Source organism: Schistocerca cancellata, chromosome 3 (assembly GCF_023864275.1).
Source record: "Schistocerca cancellata isolate TAMUIC-IGC-003103 chromosome 3, iqSchCanc2.1, whole genome shotgun sequence".
Classification (NCBI taxonomy): domain Eukaryota; kingdom Metazoa; phylum Arthropoda; class Insecta; order Orthoptera; family Acrididae; genus Schistocerca; species Schistocerca cancellata.
This window is the reverse complement of record NC_064628.1, coordinates 392,450,487-392,468,571: the sequence shown is the minus strand read 5'-3', so window position 1 is coordinate 392,468,571 and position 18,085 is coordinate 392,450,487. Positions and strand designations below refer to the sequence as shown.

The 18,085-nt window shown below is 38.4% G+C and overlaps 1 protein-coding gene across 1 annotated transcript in view; it reads right to left on the bottom strand.

The window, feature by feature from the left end:
• The window catches only part of LOC126175117 (serine/threonine-protein phosphatase 6 regulatory ankyrin repeat subunit C-like), a 357,458-nt gene that overhangs the window by 227,099 nt on the left and 112,274 nt on the right, over positions 1 to 18,085 (bottom strand). Inside the window, exon 5 of the mRNA XM_049921671.1 lies at positions 6,761 to 6,811. Coding sequence (XP_049777628.1) covers positions 6,761 to 6,811 — 51 coding nt within the window. The remainder of the gene's footprint in view (positions 1 to 6,760; positions 6,812 to 18,085) is intronic.

The following is an 18,085-nucleotide window of genomic DNA, read 5'->3' as shown; positions in this document are numbered from 1 at the left end:
ACGGGGTGGCTGCCTGTGTAGTGGGCATGGTCGTATTGCATGTGCAACTGTCATTAGAAGCACTGTTTGAAACACATGGCACTGAATGTGGTGAGCACGTTGGGGGTGCAGAGTCTACCGGACGCAAATTGCCACACGCAATTAATGTTTTTGGATTAACCTGATGAGTGTCCAAACTGGTGTCTGCTGGAGAAGCTTGATTAGGTGGTGAATCTGCGGACTGCAGTTTCAACGGCGAGGTATGAGCTGCGATGAGCTCGTTTTAAGTGTGTGCTATGCATTGTTTCAGCTCTTCATTTTCCTGGCGGAGATGTGCCGCCGAGTCATATTCTGACAGTAGGTTAGTGACGTCACAATGTCGCCTGTGAGTGTGGAGCACTTGCGTACGAACTCAGCAGGTGGATCTGTAGGTCAGTAGGCAGCTTGGCAGACCACACCGCCCACAGTGTGATGTCCAGAAGGTATGCTCATTCACAAGTAACCAAAGGCGATGCCAGAGTTGTGATGGGGTTTGGTCTCCCAGATGTTCTTCGTACAAGATCATGATTTTTAAATCTTGTGGTGAGCAGGCAAGGCACTCTATGATTATCATCTTCACGAACTCGTATTTTGATGGAGGCGGTGGCGAGAGGAGTTGATCGCAAACTAAGTCTGAATGATCATGGAAGTGCGTGATGAGGCACAGGAATTTAGAGTTGTCATCAGACATGTGATGCAACTCAAAAAGGTGCATGACAAGCTCAAACCATGACACTGTGTTGTCTTTGTATAAAGGTGGCAACCTTGGCAGACAACCTGAGGGAGGGGACAAAGGCGACTTTGGTGTCTCTTGAAAAACTGGCTGGTCCGTGACAGGAGAGGCTATACAGCAAGCCAGTGCAGTAGGCGCAGGTGTGTATCTGGTGAAAAGTCCATAGCAAAGGTGGGTTGCATTGTCCTTGATGTGTTGTGAAAACACAATGTAGCTAACATGGTCAGTACCATGGGAATGAGCGGTTGCGCAGTAGGCATTGGCAGCCCATAAACTGGGCTGTAGGCTACGGGCACTGATTTGAATTGACCCACCCTGTGGGAGAGGCGAGCAGCTGGAACCCGGGCCCCCTACGAGTGCAGTGGGGAAGGGGGGGGGGGGTGTTGCAGTAGGGGGGGGGAGCAGTTGTATGACCAAAGTGTAAGTTCTTCTTAAATGAGCATGGAGAATTGTGCACACTAAAATGTTCTTAATTAGTTTGCCAATGAGGCAAAACCGGAACAGGTTGCGGTTGATAGTGGCCGGGTGCATTTAGCAATAATGGCGGTGCTCCACTCGGCACGACAGTAACTGTTGTTGTGGCCCATTGAAAGTCAATGTACATGTGCGAATGTAAATCGCTTTGAACATTATATGATTGATCGGTAGGTACACAGTTCTGAATATTATTCACTTTACACGTTGGTGAGCACAGTCCGGTGACACAAAACCCGAGTCTGATGTTTGTGTTAGCGGTGTAGCACTCAACCTTTGTAGAGTGACAAAGTTTGAAGTTAACAAGGCTGGAGATCATGAATCACTGTGAATTAATGTAGAAATGGACATTCGAAAAGGAATGAAGATGTCTGGTGATCATTGTTGGGCTTCCAAATCTTTGAACAAAGTGTTGGGTGAGGTGGCCATGGCAGTGTGCAAATAACCTGTTGGTTTACAACACCTGGCGTGGAAGTCGCGGAAGATGTAGAAACTTCGGGGTCACCAGCATGGGAACAGGATACGAGTATTGGTATAAGGACTAAATGGTCCCCATTAATATCTGCACATATATGTATTTCTACAATGATCGTACACGTGCACACAGTACAAGGTATAAGAACAGACTGAATTAACATGGTGGCTCAGATGAGCGATCTGAGTCCCAAAGATTATGTTGTTCATGGTTGATATGACCTGTCGATGCCACAAATAAATTAATAGGAAGAGTAAACAAAGGGATAGATGTGTAATAACCAAAAAAATTCCATATGTGAACTTAATAAATGTAGGCACGTTAGACAGATCCATGCATACCAGCCATGGCCTTCATTTAAATCAATTTTTGGTAGAAGAAATCTGTCATTTAGCAAATTTGAGTCACAACAGGCATAGTATAGAAGCAGTCCAAAGTGCTTTGGACAAATGGGTCATAAAGAAAGATGCAATGTCTTTTTAAAAAGGATGAAAGACATTTTTTAGGGAAGTGTACTTTATCAAAAAAAAGTGATGCAGAACTAAATTGCAAATACACACTAAAGATTGTACACCAGAATGTTCAGTCATTAACAAACAAAGTTGGTGAAATAAATAGACTCCTCAATAGTGAATGGAAAGATGTTTCAGTTTTATGTTTTGTTAACATTGTTTACAAAATGAGTATTTTCAATCCTTAAAAATATTGTATTTTAACCTTGCAAACTGCTTTTGTAGAATAGAATCAAAACATGGGGGAACTTGTATATACGTAAAAGAAAATGTAGATTATAAGAGTATAGCCTCTTTTTGCAAACTACTTAAAAATATTGCATTTTAACCATGCAAACTGCTTTTGTAGAATAGAATGTAAAAGAAAATGTAGTTTATAAGAGTATAGCCTCTGTTTGCAAGCTAGGTTATGAAAGAGACTTTGAAATTGCAGCTGTTGAGTTAATGTCTAAAAAAACTATTATTTTATGAGTATATAAATCTCCTGTAAGCAACATAAGTGTTTTTTTTTTCAAGAAAGTGGACCTTGCTTTAGGCAAACTCAAGACAACTGGGAAAACAGTGGCACTATGTGGAGATTTTAATACTGACTTTCTGAGCCATAGCCCTCACAGGGAAAAGTTATTAAATATTATAAAAGCCTACCATCTCTGTCTGACTGTTAGCTCTCCAACACATGTAACAAAAACTTGTGTCACTCTCCTTGATCAGGTATGTGTAAACATGGACAAGTGTACATCAGAAAACTCTGATACTGGCTATAGTACCACCTTCCATAATTACTAACCATACCTGTAAATCACATTTCGACCAGTGTACAAAATATTATCCATAAAAGGAGTTATAGTCAGAAAAATATTGAATACTTCCAACATCTCATTAGTGAACAATCTTGGAGAGAAGTATGTGATTCCTCTATTACCAATGAAAAGATGGAAAGTTTTTGTAACATTTTCAAGCATAACTTTGACATATCTTTTCCACAAAGGAAATTGATTTCCAGATGCACAGATAGATTCAAAAACTGGATTACATCAGGCAATAGAGTATCTTGTAAAAGAAAGCACGAACTTTTTCTGCAGTCAAAAACTGACAACAGCCCAGAATTTCTTAGTTATTTCAAAAAATACAAGCTTGTTTTGAAACATGTCATAAAAGAGGCAAAAATTAAAGAAAATGAAAAATATTGTATGAAGTCATCCAATAAAACTAACTCCATGTGGAAAGCTATGCAGGATCTTACGGGGAAGAAGACAACTCACAAAAATATTGTGAAATCGTACAATGGCAAGAATATCACTGACTCCAGGCCAGTTGCAAACAGCTTCAATTCTTATTATGCAACTGTTGCGGAAAAATTAATGGAGGAAAAATTTGATAATCCACTTAATACAGCATCGAAAGAACTTTCATCCATTGAAATAAATAATACATCCATGTTCCTCAGTCTGATAGGACCAACAAAGCCCCTACATACCATTAATTCACAGAAGAGTAATTATCTGACTGGTATTGATGCTATTCCAGATTATACTATAAAAATAACAGTAAGACACATACTCTCTCCTTTATTAGACATATGCAATTTTTCCTTTTCATGTGGTGTCTTCCCACAGCAACTGAAAATGGGAAAAGTAATGCACCTATATAAAAAGGTGATCAGCAGTGTATGGGTAACTAGCAATGTATTGGGTAGCTAGCAATGTATGGGTAACTATAGGCCTGTGTCACTACTGTCAGGGCTTTTGAAAATGATTGAAAAAGTGTTCCTTTCACAAGTAACTACATTCTTTGACAAGAATAATATTATTTCTGCATGTCAACATGGTGTCAGACCACAGCAAGCAACTGAAACAGCCACTTTGAACCTGATAAACCATGTCTTAAATGCATTGGACAACCGCAGAAAAATCTCAGGTTTATTCTTGACCTAACAAAAGCTTTTGATGTGATTGATCATTCTGTGCTCCTGAGAAGGCTTGAATGGTATGGTGTAAGAGGTGTGCCAAATCAGTGGATTAAATCATATTTGGAATATTGCTCTCACGTAACTGAGATTAAGTACAGGGAAGGAAATGAACTCCAGGTACACCACTCAGAACCATGTGGACTAAGTCATGGTGTTCCACAGGGATCTATTTTAGGTCTCTTTCTTCTTTTTGGTATAAACTGATGATTTCCCATCACACGTTAGAGATTCTGAAGCAGTACTGTTTGCAGATGACACCAGTCTATTGATTGAAGGAAAGAAAGAAGAAAAATCTTACTGCATCTGCAAAAGATATTACAAAAGATGTGGCTGAGTGGTTTACCAGAAACAGGCTAATAATTAATCCCCCCCAAAAAGGTACCATTACTCATGAATTTCCACACAGATCAAAATAAAAACATGGCGCAACCCGTAATATGTATAGATAATTAAAACATTAGTGCTGTCACTGAAACTAAATTTCTTGGGATTCATATCCAGGAAAATCTTAAATGGAGCACTCACATCACATCCCTAAATTCAAAACTAGCAAAAATGAGCCATGTAGAAAGAATTCTTTGCAACAGTACTAGTGCAGAAACGGTAAGGGCTGTATACATTGCTTGTGTACATTCAATACTGAAGTATGGTATCATTTTCTGGGGAAATGCACACCAGGCCAAAACTGTTTTCAGGAAACAAAAGGCAATTATAAGAATAATGAAATAAGTGAGCAGAAGAAAACCATGCAAACCTTTCTCTGAAGATCTAATGATCTTACCCTTTCCTGCATTTATATACTGGAAGTAGTCATGCACATAAAAAATTCATACTGCAAAAAGAAAAACTTTTTCCTCAAAACAAAAGTGTCCATGATTACAGTACCAGGTCAGACAGTGACATACATGTTAGTCATTGTAACACCACATCATGCCAAAAAGGTGTATATAATGCAGAAACAAAACTATACAACAGATTACCAAGACATATAAAATCCCTTACTGAACTACAGAGCTTTAAAAGTCTGTGATAGCCTACCTTCTGAAAAACTGCTGCTAGTCAATCTCACAGTATCTCATGCAAGAAAAAATGTAATTTGTATCTTTAATTGTAGGAATAAGTGACAAATATACAGTTTTTTTTAATTGTAATTATTAACTTTATAGATCCAATTTGTTATAAAAATTTAAATAATGTATGTTTGATGACTGAAAAAACAATAGATAAAAATGTTTTCTGCCCAATATCCTGTGTATGATGCATGTACTGAAAAAGAGATTTCTATGGACAAATAAATAAATAAATAATAACTTAAGTATAAGAAGCTTTATTGTACCCAGCCTTGGCTGAAAAACTGTACTGTGTGTTTACATTTTTTATAAATATTGGACTAAGTCCATAAAATGTACATTGTTAACATGTAAATAAATAAACTGTACTGATCGAAAGGGTGAGACATCTAATAGATATGATGAAATATCTTGTAGGGTTATCAAGAACAGTGCCCATATTTTAGCTCAGTATTTAGATACCTGCTTTTGTTCACATGATAACCGCATTCCAGTCCAAACACTGCTGGAGATGGGGGTTGTGTGTGCTTGAGCTGCACTTGCTTGTGTGAATGAATGTGTGTGTCTTTCCTACCCTGAAGAAGGCTTTGGCCAAAAGCTAAACGTGTAACAGTCTTTTTGTTATGCCCTTCTACAACTCAGAGTGTCAACTTTATGATGAGTAGCAATCTATGTTTTTCCTTATATTTTTGTGCAACATTTCTTTTATGTGTGATCATCTTCCTGGCATATTGACAGACATGCTAGGGAATCCACATTATAAAAATGGTGAAAGAGATAACACAGGCAATTACTATCAAATTTCTTTGTTACCAGTGTTTTCCAAAGGTACTGAAAAAACAGTGTATAAGGGAGCAGTGGCACAGGTCAGTAACAATTATTTGCTGCCAGGCTCAGAGCTTGGCTTCAAGGAAGGAGTATCCATAGAAAAAGGAATTTATTATTTTCTGCATGATGTGCTAGCAGGGCTACAGAAAGAACTGAGGACAGCAGAGATTTTCTTTGATTTAACTAATGCATTGGTAATACAGACTGTGCAAGAATTCTGGATTAGTGTGAACTTTATGGGGGATTAGGGGAAAAGTTCAATGATGGTTCACTTTTTATATGTATGTAGGAAGCAGAAGGCTGTACTCCAGTGTCAAAAAACAGAGAAGAAATTTCAATTGGAGTAGAGCCATCAAAAGTAGGGTTCCACAGGATTGTCTTCTGGGTCTGTTGCTTTTCTTGATGTATACATAAACAATCTGACACTAAACAGGCCAGATGATCCAATAATTTTGTTCTTTGGATATGATTCAAGTGTTATTGTGAAAGACATGGAATGGAATGTAAATGATCTAGCTGACAGATAGTTGGTAGAACCAGCACATGGCTTTCAGGAAACAGCCTAATACTTAGTTGCAACCTAATGGAAACCATGCAGTTTTGAACACGGAACTCTAGATCTGCAGTCCATCACTCTTCAAAAACTATAATTAAAAATTTTCAGTACTTTCTCATGCTTACCTTGTTCATTCCTAAACCAGCAAACCAGTGGCTATGTGTGACTCTATCCTTCTGAAAAGAAAGACCAGAAACTCAACTGAAAAAGGTAGTCTATAGTTACAATAGCAAATAAAGTAATCACTTACAAAAATAAAGAAAGAGCTGGATGGTACTGTTGGCTGGCAGACCCTTGGGAGTAGATTCAGCTGTCGAATTGTAAAGGGGCTTCCTCTGCCATGTACACTGCCCCTTTCCCTAATGGCATCTGAAGGTTTTGCATTAAGTGTATATTTTGAGCTTAGGTGATTATAATGGATGTGTGCTTTCTGGTGTCACATTTGTTTTGTGAGTCTAAAAGAGAGGGTGAAACTTCATGCTGGTATATGTATACTCCCACATCAACTCACACAGCGCAGGTATGTGTCAGCGATCTTGGCTGCAGAAGTGGTTATTTATTAAGCAGAAGTCACCATCAAGGATATTGCATAAAGTAGATAACTGCACCCTTGTAAAAGCTGAGTCCACGTAGACTTTACCTTCTTGTCTTTCTTTTTCTGCTGTATATGTATTGTATTGTATTGTATTGTATTTATTTATTTATCCTGTGGATCACATATTGTACAAAGTACACATGATATAGGACAAGTCATTTTTCTTAACAAATATCATTTAAAAAAATGTACACAAAATTGTTCATTGATGAATATAGTAACTTCACATACAGAGAATACAAACAATTTACATGGGGAACTAAGAAAAATGTAGGCAATGTAGTGCTACTTTAAATTTACACAAATAATCACTGAGATTACAGAATAGTGAAAATGTCAACTGGAAACACAACAGTAGGACAATGTCATTTAAAAACTACATTACACATGAAATAAACATTGAGATTTCACAGACAATTAAGTTTTAATACTAATAGAATGTGTACTTGTACATTCAAAAGCAAGTTGAAAAATTTTGGGAAGTGAAACTGAAACATAGTTGTGTATAGTAGAAATTAGGTTATTATTTTGCCTACAGAATGTTTTACTCTAATCACAGTATTTTACAAAGGAACTTTATAATTTTTCATTTCCAGAAATTCTTGTACTGAATAGAAACAGTGCTTTGTCAGAAATGTCTTTAGTTTATTTTTAAATATTGGATCTGGAGCAGTTTTTATTTGTTCTGGAATTTTATTGTGTAATACGACACCCAGATGAGTTATATATTTTTGGTATGATGATGTCCTTGAAAAAATTTGATGGATATTAGATTGCCCTCTGGTATAATGAGCATGTATATCATTGTTTTGGATTAATTTGCCTGTTCTTGAGAGGTATTCCCTGGTGAATAGGATTGTTTCTTGAATGAATAGGGATGGGACGCTTAGAACATTTAGTTTTATAAATTGACATTTACAGGATTCCATCTTTTTGAGGCCACAGATTATCCTCAGTGCTCTTTTTTGTAGTTTAAATATCTTTGTACTGTGAGTTGAATTTCCCCAAAAGATGATTCCATAGTGGAGCAATGAGTGGAACTGCGCATGGTATGCTTGCATTAGTGTGGATTTACTTGTAGTAGATTTTAGTATTCTTAGTCCATAGCACAATGATGAGAGTTTCTTTGATAAGTTGTTTATATGTGTGTCCCATTTTAAATTTTGTTGGACCCATAGACCCAAACATTTTGTTGCATTTACATTTTCAATTTTATCATTATTTAACTTTACTTGGATAGTTTTTTGACTGGATGTGGGAATTAGATGGAAGTTGATACATACAGTTTTCCCACTATTAACAATTAGGCCATTTTTGTTAAACCACTCAGAAAGTTTTTTCATAGAGTTATCGGATATTGTCTGAAGGGATTCAGGGCTAGATCCAGTCAACACTATGCTTGTATCATCAGCAAACAGGATAGTTTTTTGTGGGCTCATGCGTTCAACAAGATCATCTATGTAAATGAGGAAAAGTAAAGGCCCTAGAACAGAACCCTGGGGAACACCATATCTTATTGTTCTTTCCTCCGAGAGGAAAACTGTGTTATTTATTTTATTCTGTACATTAGTATCGAATTGAAGTGATACCTTCTGTCTGCAGTTTTGTAGGTAAGAGCATAGCCAGTTGTGAGCCACACCTCTTATTCCTCTTCTTTCCAATTTAGCAAGCAGTATTTTATGATCTAGTACATCAAAGGCTTTAGAGAGATCTAAGAAGATACCTGCAGCTATATTATGTTGGTCAATTGATTTCAGTATGTGATCCAAAAGTTCAAAAATTGCTGTCTGGGTGGATAAAGATTTACTAAAACCATGTTGTTGAATGCTGATTGGTGCGTGGTTTTTTATGAAATTTATAAGCCTGTCATAAAAAAGCTTTTCCAGGATTTTTGAAAAGATGCTCAATATGGATAATGGTCTATAATTGGATACTAAATCAGGGGAACCTGACCGCCTTGGGCCTGTCAAGATGTCTCTTTCTTGTGGTTTTCTTGTAGCACTCTTTTTACCATCCCTTCTCAGTATATGTTCCTGCCATTAAATTATTCTGTTCCTTATTTCTGCTGTCACACCCAGTTCATTGTATAGTGGATTTATTTCTGTTTTTTTTTTTTTTTTCTGAATCTTCCATGCCCAGACAATGGTTCAGGAACTTGCTTAGCATTTTATTTAAAACAGTGATAATTTCCTTTTTCTAATTGCTTAGTGTCCGTGTCTTGGACCCATATGCTAAGACTACTTGCAAACATATGGAAATTAAGTTTAAAGTGAGTATTAAGGCAGGTAATCTGAATTTTTTTGGTGGAAATTGGTGTAAAGTGAGCACACTACCATCTTCCCCAGTCTGTTTAACCTGTTATTGAAGAAGGCACTAAAAAAGACAACATTGTTGGAGGTGTGAGCATACATTATGAGATAAAACTGTTAGCCTCTGCTGACAATACTGTCCTTATAGTAGATGAGGGAGACAAACTAAACACAACTGATAGAACGTTAAGTGAGACAAAAAGGTCTGTAGATCAATGAAGAGAAAATGGAATGTACTGTAATAACTTAGGGATGATGTAGAAGAAGCAGAGGGAACACTGGACATCAGAAGTATGCTGTTTAAGAAGCCAAGAGCCCTCAGATACCTATGGATTAATACTAATTTGGATAATAATAGGGATGAGGAGTTAATGACCATTTAAAATCTGCAAGGCAGTGTAAGTCTGCAGTGAATAAACTATTCATCAATAAACTGCTAACTAGAACATTAGAAATTTTGCATTAAATTGAGATAATGAATAATAACCAGCAACATACTTTAATCTTCTGTGGATAATCTTCATATCTTTCCATATGACTAATGGTCTATGCCTAAATCTCAAGAACCAAGAAACAGAGAAATACTCTGTAGCTTGCTAAGGTACTTTGGATGATACATGGAAACAGTGGTAAACATTACCAGAGACACACCTAGAAGCTATATACAGTTTATCGATATCAACAAATGACAGACACATGTAGTTACCGGATATCGGAAGTGGAAATTCCAGGATCAAGCAGAAAGAATGTACACTCACAGTCAGAGCATTTTACTATTATTATTATGCATGAGGCCAAGAATATTGTTCTGGCTCAAAATGGGAAAAGATCCTTGGTATCAACCAGAGTCTTCATATGGGATTAAGACTGAGTGATTTAACAGGCCAGTGAAGGTGCAGTAGGAAGCCTGAGTTCTCCTCAAATCAGGAATATATATGTGCAGCCCTGTAAGTATGGCTGTTCCCATTTTGGAAGATATGAGTGTCCACCGCATACTCATCACAACTGTTGTTAGCATCTCACTTAGACAATGAACTGCAATCATTTCATTCCAGAATGACAGCCATAGAGGAACTATAAGCAAGATTGTAAATCATGCCCAGGACAAGTATGTTGGTACTAAAAGGATTAAGGACAGAAAAGACCCACTGTGGTTTAATAGCAAAATTCAGAAAATGCTGAGGAAGCAAAGGATGTAACACTCTTGGTTCAAAAGAGGACACACAAATGACAACAGGTAAAGGTAGTAGATATTCGTGCATCTGTGAAAAGATCTATGCGCAAAGGATGCAACAGCTACCATTGTCACACCTTGGCTAAAGATCTGGCAGAGAACCTGAACAAATTCTGATCATATGTAAAACCACTAATCGGGTCTAAGACTTCCATTCAGTCACTCATTGACCAGTCTGGCTTGGCAGTATAAGAGAGCAAAGGAAAGCTGAAGTTTTAAATTACACAGTTAAGAAATTGTTCATGCAGGAGAATCATACAAACATGCCATCATTTGGGCATTGCACAGAGTCCCGTATGCATGGCATAGTAATAAGCATCCCTAGCATAGAGAAACAACTGAAAGAGTTGAAAACAAATAAGTCATCAGATCTGGATGGATTCCCAATTCGGTTTTGCAAAGAGTACTCTATGCCATTGGCCTCCTACTTAGTTTGCATTTATCGCGAATCTCTCGACCAGCACAAAGTGTCAAGCGACTGGAAAAAAACTGAGGTGACACCAGTGTATAAGAAGATTAAAAGAACAGACCCAAAAAACTACAGACCAATATCCTTAACATTAGTTTGCTAAAGAATTCTAGAGCATATTCTGAGTTCAAATGAAATCAATTTCCTAGAGACCAAAAAGCTCATGTCCAAGAATTAGCAAGACTTTAGAAAGCATCACTCATGCAAAACCCAGCTTTTTCTTTTCTCACTTGATATTCTGCAAACTATGGATAAAGGGCAACAGGCTGAGTCTATGTTGCTGGACATCCAAAAAGCATTTGGCATGGAATCTAGATTGCAGACTGCTAACGAAGGTATGTGCATATGGAATAGGCTCCCAGATATGCAACTGGCTTGAAGACTTCTTAAGTAAAAGAGCACAGTATGTTGTCCTCAATAGCAAGTGTTCATCAGAGGCAGGGGTAACATCAGGAGTGCCCCATGAAAGTGTAGTAGGACCGCTGCTATTTTCTATATAAATAAATGATCTGGCAGACAGGATAGGCTGCAATCTGCAGTTGTTCACTGATGATGCCGTGGTGTACCGGAAGGTGTCGAGGGTAAGTAAGTGACTGTAGGTTGATACAAGGTGACCTAGACAAAATTTCTAGTTGGTGTGATGAACAGCAGCTGGCTCTAAATGTCGAAAAAAGTAAGTTAATTTGGATGAGGGGGAAAAACAAACCCATAATGTTTGGATACATCATTAGTAGTGTCCTCCTTGACACAGGCGCATTGTTTAAATATTTAGGCACAACATTGCAAAGTGATATGAAATGGAATGAATATGTGAGGATTGTGGTAGGGAAGGCAAATGGTCGACTTTGGTTTATTGGGAGAATTTTAGGAAAGTGTGGTTCATCTGCAAACAAGACCCCACACAGGACACTAGTGTGACCTATTCTTGAGTACTGCCTGAGTGTTTGGGGTCCACACCATGTTAGATTGAAAGAAGACATTGAAGTAATTCAAAAGGGAGGTGCTGGATTTGTTACCAGTAGGTTTGATCAGCATACAAGTATTTATTATTTCTGGAAAGTTCTCTAAATTTCCTATGTCTGTAATGTTAGCATATCCAGGAATCATCAGTGTTTGTATAAAGAAAAACACTCTCCATTCAGTATAGCTGTCTCTGTATGTTGGTGTTTCAGATAAATATGCTATTGGTGCTGAGTTTGTACTTCATTAACTACCCCACTTTGGGAATTGGATTTAACAGTGGTTACAGTACGACATCTCTAGCTGTCTCCTGAAATGTGTCTGCCTGCCACTCAATGGCTCCTCTGTGAGGTGAGTAGCAAACTATCCTTTTCATATTGTTAGTCCAGCCCAGATTTTCCATTGCTCATTGTCATAGCTTTTTATGACAGCATTTTCATGCATGTTCTCTCTGGTGATAATATAAAGATTCACAGGTTGAATAGGAATGACTTAAAATAGGTATAAGTACTAGGTAAGTACGACTGGATTAATTAAAATAAGACAAGCTCATTGACTAGCTGAAATTCAGAAAGGTGTGGCAGAATCAATTTGAATCAAGTTATGATCTTACAATAAAATGAGATATCTATGTTTAAGGACTGAGTTCTCTGGGATACGGTTTCATGATGTATGGTTATTGTATGTGTTCTGAAGAAAGCATATATTAAACTGAAGAAAGTACAGTATATTTAATAGTGTTTATTGAGTGGTCAAAGTACTAACACAAATTCTTTACAGATGAATGGAAAAACTGGTAGAAGCTGACCTTGGGGAAGATCAGTTTGGATTTTGTAGAAATATTGGAACACATGAGGCAATACTGACCTTATGACTTATCTTAGAAGAAAGATTAAGGAAAGGCAAACCTACATTTCTAGCATTTGTAGACTTAGAGAAAGCTTTTGACAATGTTGACTGGAATACTCTCTTTCAAATTCTAAAGGTGGCAGGGGTAAAATACAGGGAGTGGAAGGCTATTTACAATTTGTACAGAAACCAGATGGCAGTTATAAGAGTCAAGGGGCATGAAAGGGAAGCAGTGGTTGCGAAGGGAATGAGACAGGGTTGTAGCCTCTCCCCGATGTTATTCAATCTGTATATTGAGCAAGCAGTAAAGGTAACAAAAGACAAATTCGGAGTAGGTATTAAAATCCATGGAGAAGAAATAAAAACTTTGAGGTTCACCGATGACATTGTAATTCTGTCAGAGACACCAAAGGACTTGGCAGACCAGTTGAACGGAATGGATAGTGTCTTGAAAGGAGGATATAAGATGAACATCAACAAAAGCAAAACAAGGATATTGGAATGTAGTCGAATTAAGTCGGGTGACACTGAGGGAATTAGATTAGGAAATGAGACGCTTAAAGTAGTGAAGGAGTTTTGCTATTTAGGAAGAAAATAACTGATGATGGTCGAAGTAGAGAGGATATAAAATGTAGACTGGCAATGGCAAGGAAAGCGTTTCTGAAGAAGAGAAATTTGTTAACATCGAGTATTGATTTAAGTGTCAGGAAGTCGTTTCTGAAAGTATTTGTATGGAGCGTAGCCATGTATGGAAGTGAAACATGGACAATAAAGAGTTTGGACAAGAAGAGAATAGAAGCTTTTGAAATGTGGTGCTACAGAAGAATGCTAAAGATTAGATGGGTAGATCACATAACTAATGAGGAGGTATTGAATAGAATTGGGGAGAAGAGGACTTTGTGGCACAATTTGACCAGAAGAATGGATTGGTTGGTAGGACATGTTCTGAGGCATCAAGGGGTCACCAATTTAGCATTGGAGGGCAGTGTGGAGGGTAAAAATCGTAGAGGGGGCCAAGAGATGAATACACTAAGCAGATTCAGAAGGATGTAGGTTGCAGTAAGTACTGGGAGACGAAGAAGCTTGCACAGGATAGGGTAGCACGGAGAGCTTCATCAAACCAGTCTCAGGACTGAAGACCGCAACAACAACAACATTCAGTGGTATTACATAGGATACCCAAAGTTGTGATCCCGATACTGAGTGAGTTTGTTGTGTATTTTATGTCTTCAGAGAGGCATAATGGATACTATCAAAAATGCTGTCATGAAGTCAGGATCTTCATCCACAGCCACATCTGGCAACATTGTTTCACCAGTTCTATGACCCCAATAGGAATTTTAACATCAAGTTGCCTGCTTTTTGGCCTACAAGTGCACATTTATGGCTTTCCCAGGTTGCTGCTATTTTTTTGTTGTAAGTCCTCATGTCAGACGCAGACCAATTTTCCTTGGTTATTTCACAAAAGGATCTTAATGCAATTGAGCAGGTCAATGATATTCAAAGAGACAGTGCTCCAATGCTTTGTTTTCATGTGTTGTGACACCATCTGAAATTCTTCAAGCACTTTACATGCATACAGATAACAAACTGCTGGTTGATGCTTCATTATTATATCTTTCAGAAGCTCAGGCTCTCATATAATGTCAAGGCAGTTGTGTCAGCTTTTACTGATCTGTCTGTTGACAAACTGGCTAAGAAAGCTGATGCAACTACAACTGCAGCTGAAAGTGTTGACAGTAACAAATGTGGCACCATTAAAGAGGTTGTGAATGGCAGCCCCAAACCATGCATGAATGCTATGGGCCATGCAGATACATCCCTGTTACAGAAGACACTGACAAAGTCATCTGTGGTGAGTTTGGTGAACGAGCTTGCACGCCTAAATGCCAAGTTAAACAGACAGAATTCTGAGTCTATTCCTAAGGTAAGAAACAAATTTCAATATATTCACAGCTGGTGTTGATATCATCAGTGTTTTGGAACAGCAGCAAAGTAATGAACCAAACCTTGCTTGTACCCAAACTTGACCAACGAGTGCCAATAGGCACACCTGCTCATTGATCTCATTTACAGCACGTACATTACCGCTCAAATGTCACAGTTACTGATTTTTCTGTTTCTACAAGACTGTTCATCGAAGACAAGTTATCACAAGCTGTGTTCTTGATAGATTAGTGTTATTCCTCTAACTGCAAGTGCTTTTAAACAAGTTATTAAAATGCCTATTTTAACAGCAGCTAATAATTAACCAATGAAAACCTTTGGTAAACAAGTGTTAACATTGGCAGTGGAGAATGATTTTTCACCTACTTGGAGTTTGATTGTTGCCAGTGTTTCTGGACCTATTATAGGTGCTGATTCTTGGGTCCTTTTTCTCTGGTACCAGACTTGGTAAATAAGTGTCTTATGAAAGGACATTCATGTGCTCAACTCCCTACCACATTGGGTCATGATTGGCATGATGTCCATGCCATGAACCACACAAATTTCTGAATCAACCACATTTACCTTGACAGTGCAATGCATCTCAGAGCTACACACATCTGCTTGTGGAATGCACACATGTGCATTATGCAACAAGACATCCTTTTCTCCTGTATATGTCATGACACAAATTTCAGGGCTGAATGCCCAGTGCACCACACTTACAGCTCAAATTGAGAAAAGTTTAGAAATGTGGCATGAAGAAAATGATGTGATGACCTATCTACAAGAGTGAAATCAGCACTTGTGAGATCAGGTGAAGCAGGTGCTTATGACCTTGAACTGGGAATGCTGGCAATTACAACACATACATGAAGTGGCTGCCATGCAGATCGAAGACCTGGCATCCCCATGTCCCTCACCAGAGACCACCTGGATGGCAGACAATGATCTTGGCCAGCTATTAGTGAAGGATTTTCCAGCACTTACCATTTCAACTATAACAACAAAGAGGCATCATACCAAAACTACGCTAGGACTGCCGGTGCTTAGTAGATCAATTGTTGCCTGTCTCTAGAAAAGCTGCATGCTGCCTAGCAAGTATTTGATAGGATGATTAGTGATGGTTTTCTTTCTCATTGTCTCTTACAGAGGATAAAAAAAAGAGATGAAAACTTGAGCATCTGTGGGGATTACAAACCTTTGAACTCTCATACATCCCTGACAGGTACACTGTCCCCTAATGTCTCCGATTCTACCAGTAACTAGTAGGGTGCACGTTTTTTCAATGTTCATTACTGTGCTAAGACTTTTGCACAGATTCCTATGGCTTCCAAAGACAAAATTAAGACTGCTATAACTACACTTTTTTGGTTATTTGAACACAATGTTTTGCCTTTTGGACTGTATAATACAGCCCAACCATGGCAACAGTTCACGCATGACGTTCTTCAGGATTTTGCATCTGCTTTTTGTTTTGTCAATTACTTATTAATTTTCTCTGCTATGTATGAGAACCATTTGAAATATTTACATGCAGGGGTTGGAGGATCAATAATGTTGACAAGTGTATTTTCATGAAGAAAGAGGTTCCTGTCTTAAGCTACAAGGTGTCTAGCAAATGTATTTCTCCTATGCCTGATAATATTTAACTAAACTACACTAAACTCCACCTGAAGATGCCTTGGAAGGCCCAATGGTACCGACTGGCCACCATGACATCCTCAGCCCACAGACATCACTGCATGCAGATATGGAGGAGCATGTGGTTAGCACACTGCTCTCCTGGCCGTGTGTCAGTTTACGAGACCCCAGAGCCGCTATTCTCAATCAAGTAGCTCCTCAGTTTGCCTCACAAAGGCTGAGTGCACCCCGCTTGCCAATAGTACTCGGCAGACCGGATGGTCATCCATCCAGCCCAGCCCGACAGCGCTTAACTTCAGTGATCTGATGGGAACTCGTGTTACCACTACGGCAAGGCCTTTGGCCTTGATAAGGTTACCAATATTCAAAAAATGCCTCACCCTGAGACATTCCAACGACTGCTGTTTCTTAGGCTCATTAAATTATGATCACATACACCTTCCCATACTGGCTGAAGTAAAGAATCTCTTAACATCTTGCTAAAAGGAAAGAACACTTCTGGCAAGAGAAATATTTCTTGGAATTATAGGGTACATAAAGCTGTCAAGGACAAAATCAAAACTTGCTCAGGTTTCTTGTCTAGTTTACCCCACAGCTTAAGCTTCCATTGCTCTTCTGCTGATGCTGGTCAAGTTAGCATGGGCACTGTACTTCTCAAGCATGGTAACTTCTGGCTTTATTCTCTAAAAATTTGTCAAAACAGCAACAGTCTTGGAGAGCTTTTGACAGACAGCTGCTAGTCATTTTTCTTGCTATAAAATATTTTTGTCCTTGGCCTGAAGACTAGACTTTTATTATATATACTGACCACAAACCATTAACTCCCATTTTCAAAAATGTCACAGAGCTAAATTCTCCATGACAGGTATGCCAGGCTGATTTCATAGTTCAATTTTTTACAGGTGTTCAGAATATTTAGGGGCAGGACAATGTGGTAGCAGACTGTCTGTCTCACAATTGTGCAATGATTACTGTTATTGATTGGGTAAAAGTGGCTGCAGATCAGGACAGAGACCCGCTCTTCCTGCAATATCAGCTGCATCCAGAATCAATGGGCAATGCATATCCCTGGACAGTTTTGCAAATGGTATTTGGTGTGATGTTTCTGGATTAAAAATACATCCATTTATCCCTGAAAAGTGGCATCAAATAAATTATAATTCATTTAACTCTTTGGCTCTCTCAGGGGTAAGAGCAATTATGCATTTAATAACAGAAAAAATCATCTGGCCTGGGTTACCAAAGTGTTGCCACAGTTGAGTGAGGGAATGCATCAAATGCCAAACACGCAAAATTAGCAGACATACGGCTGCTCCTATTTCTGATTTTCCCACCCCTTCTGAGAGACTGCATGTCGACTTTGTCAGCCCCCTGCCCTCTTCTGAACAACACTGTTTTTTGCTCACAATGATCGACTGATTTACTTGTTAGCCAGAGGCTGTGCCTGCTCGTGATATTTCTGAA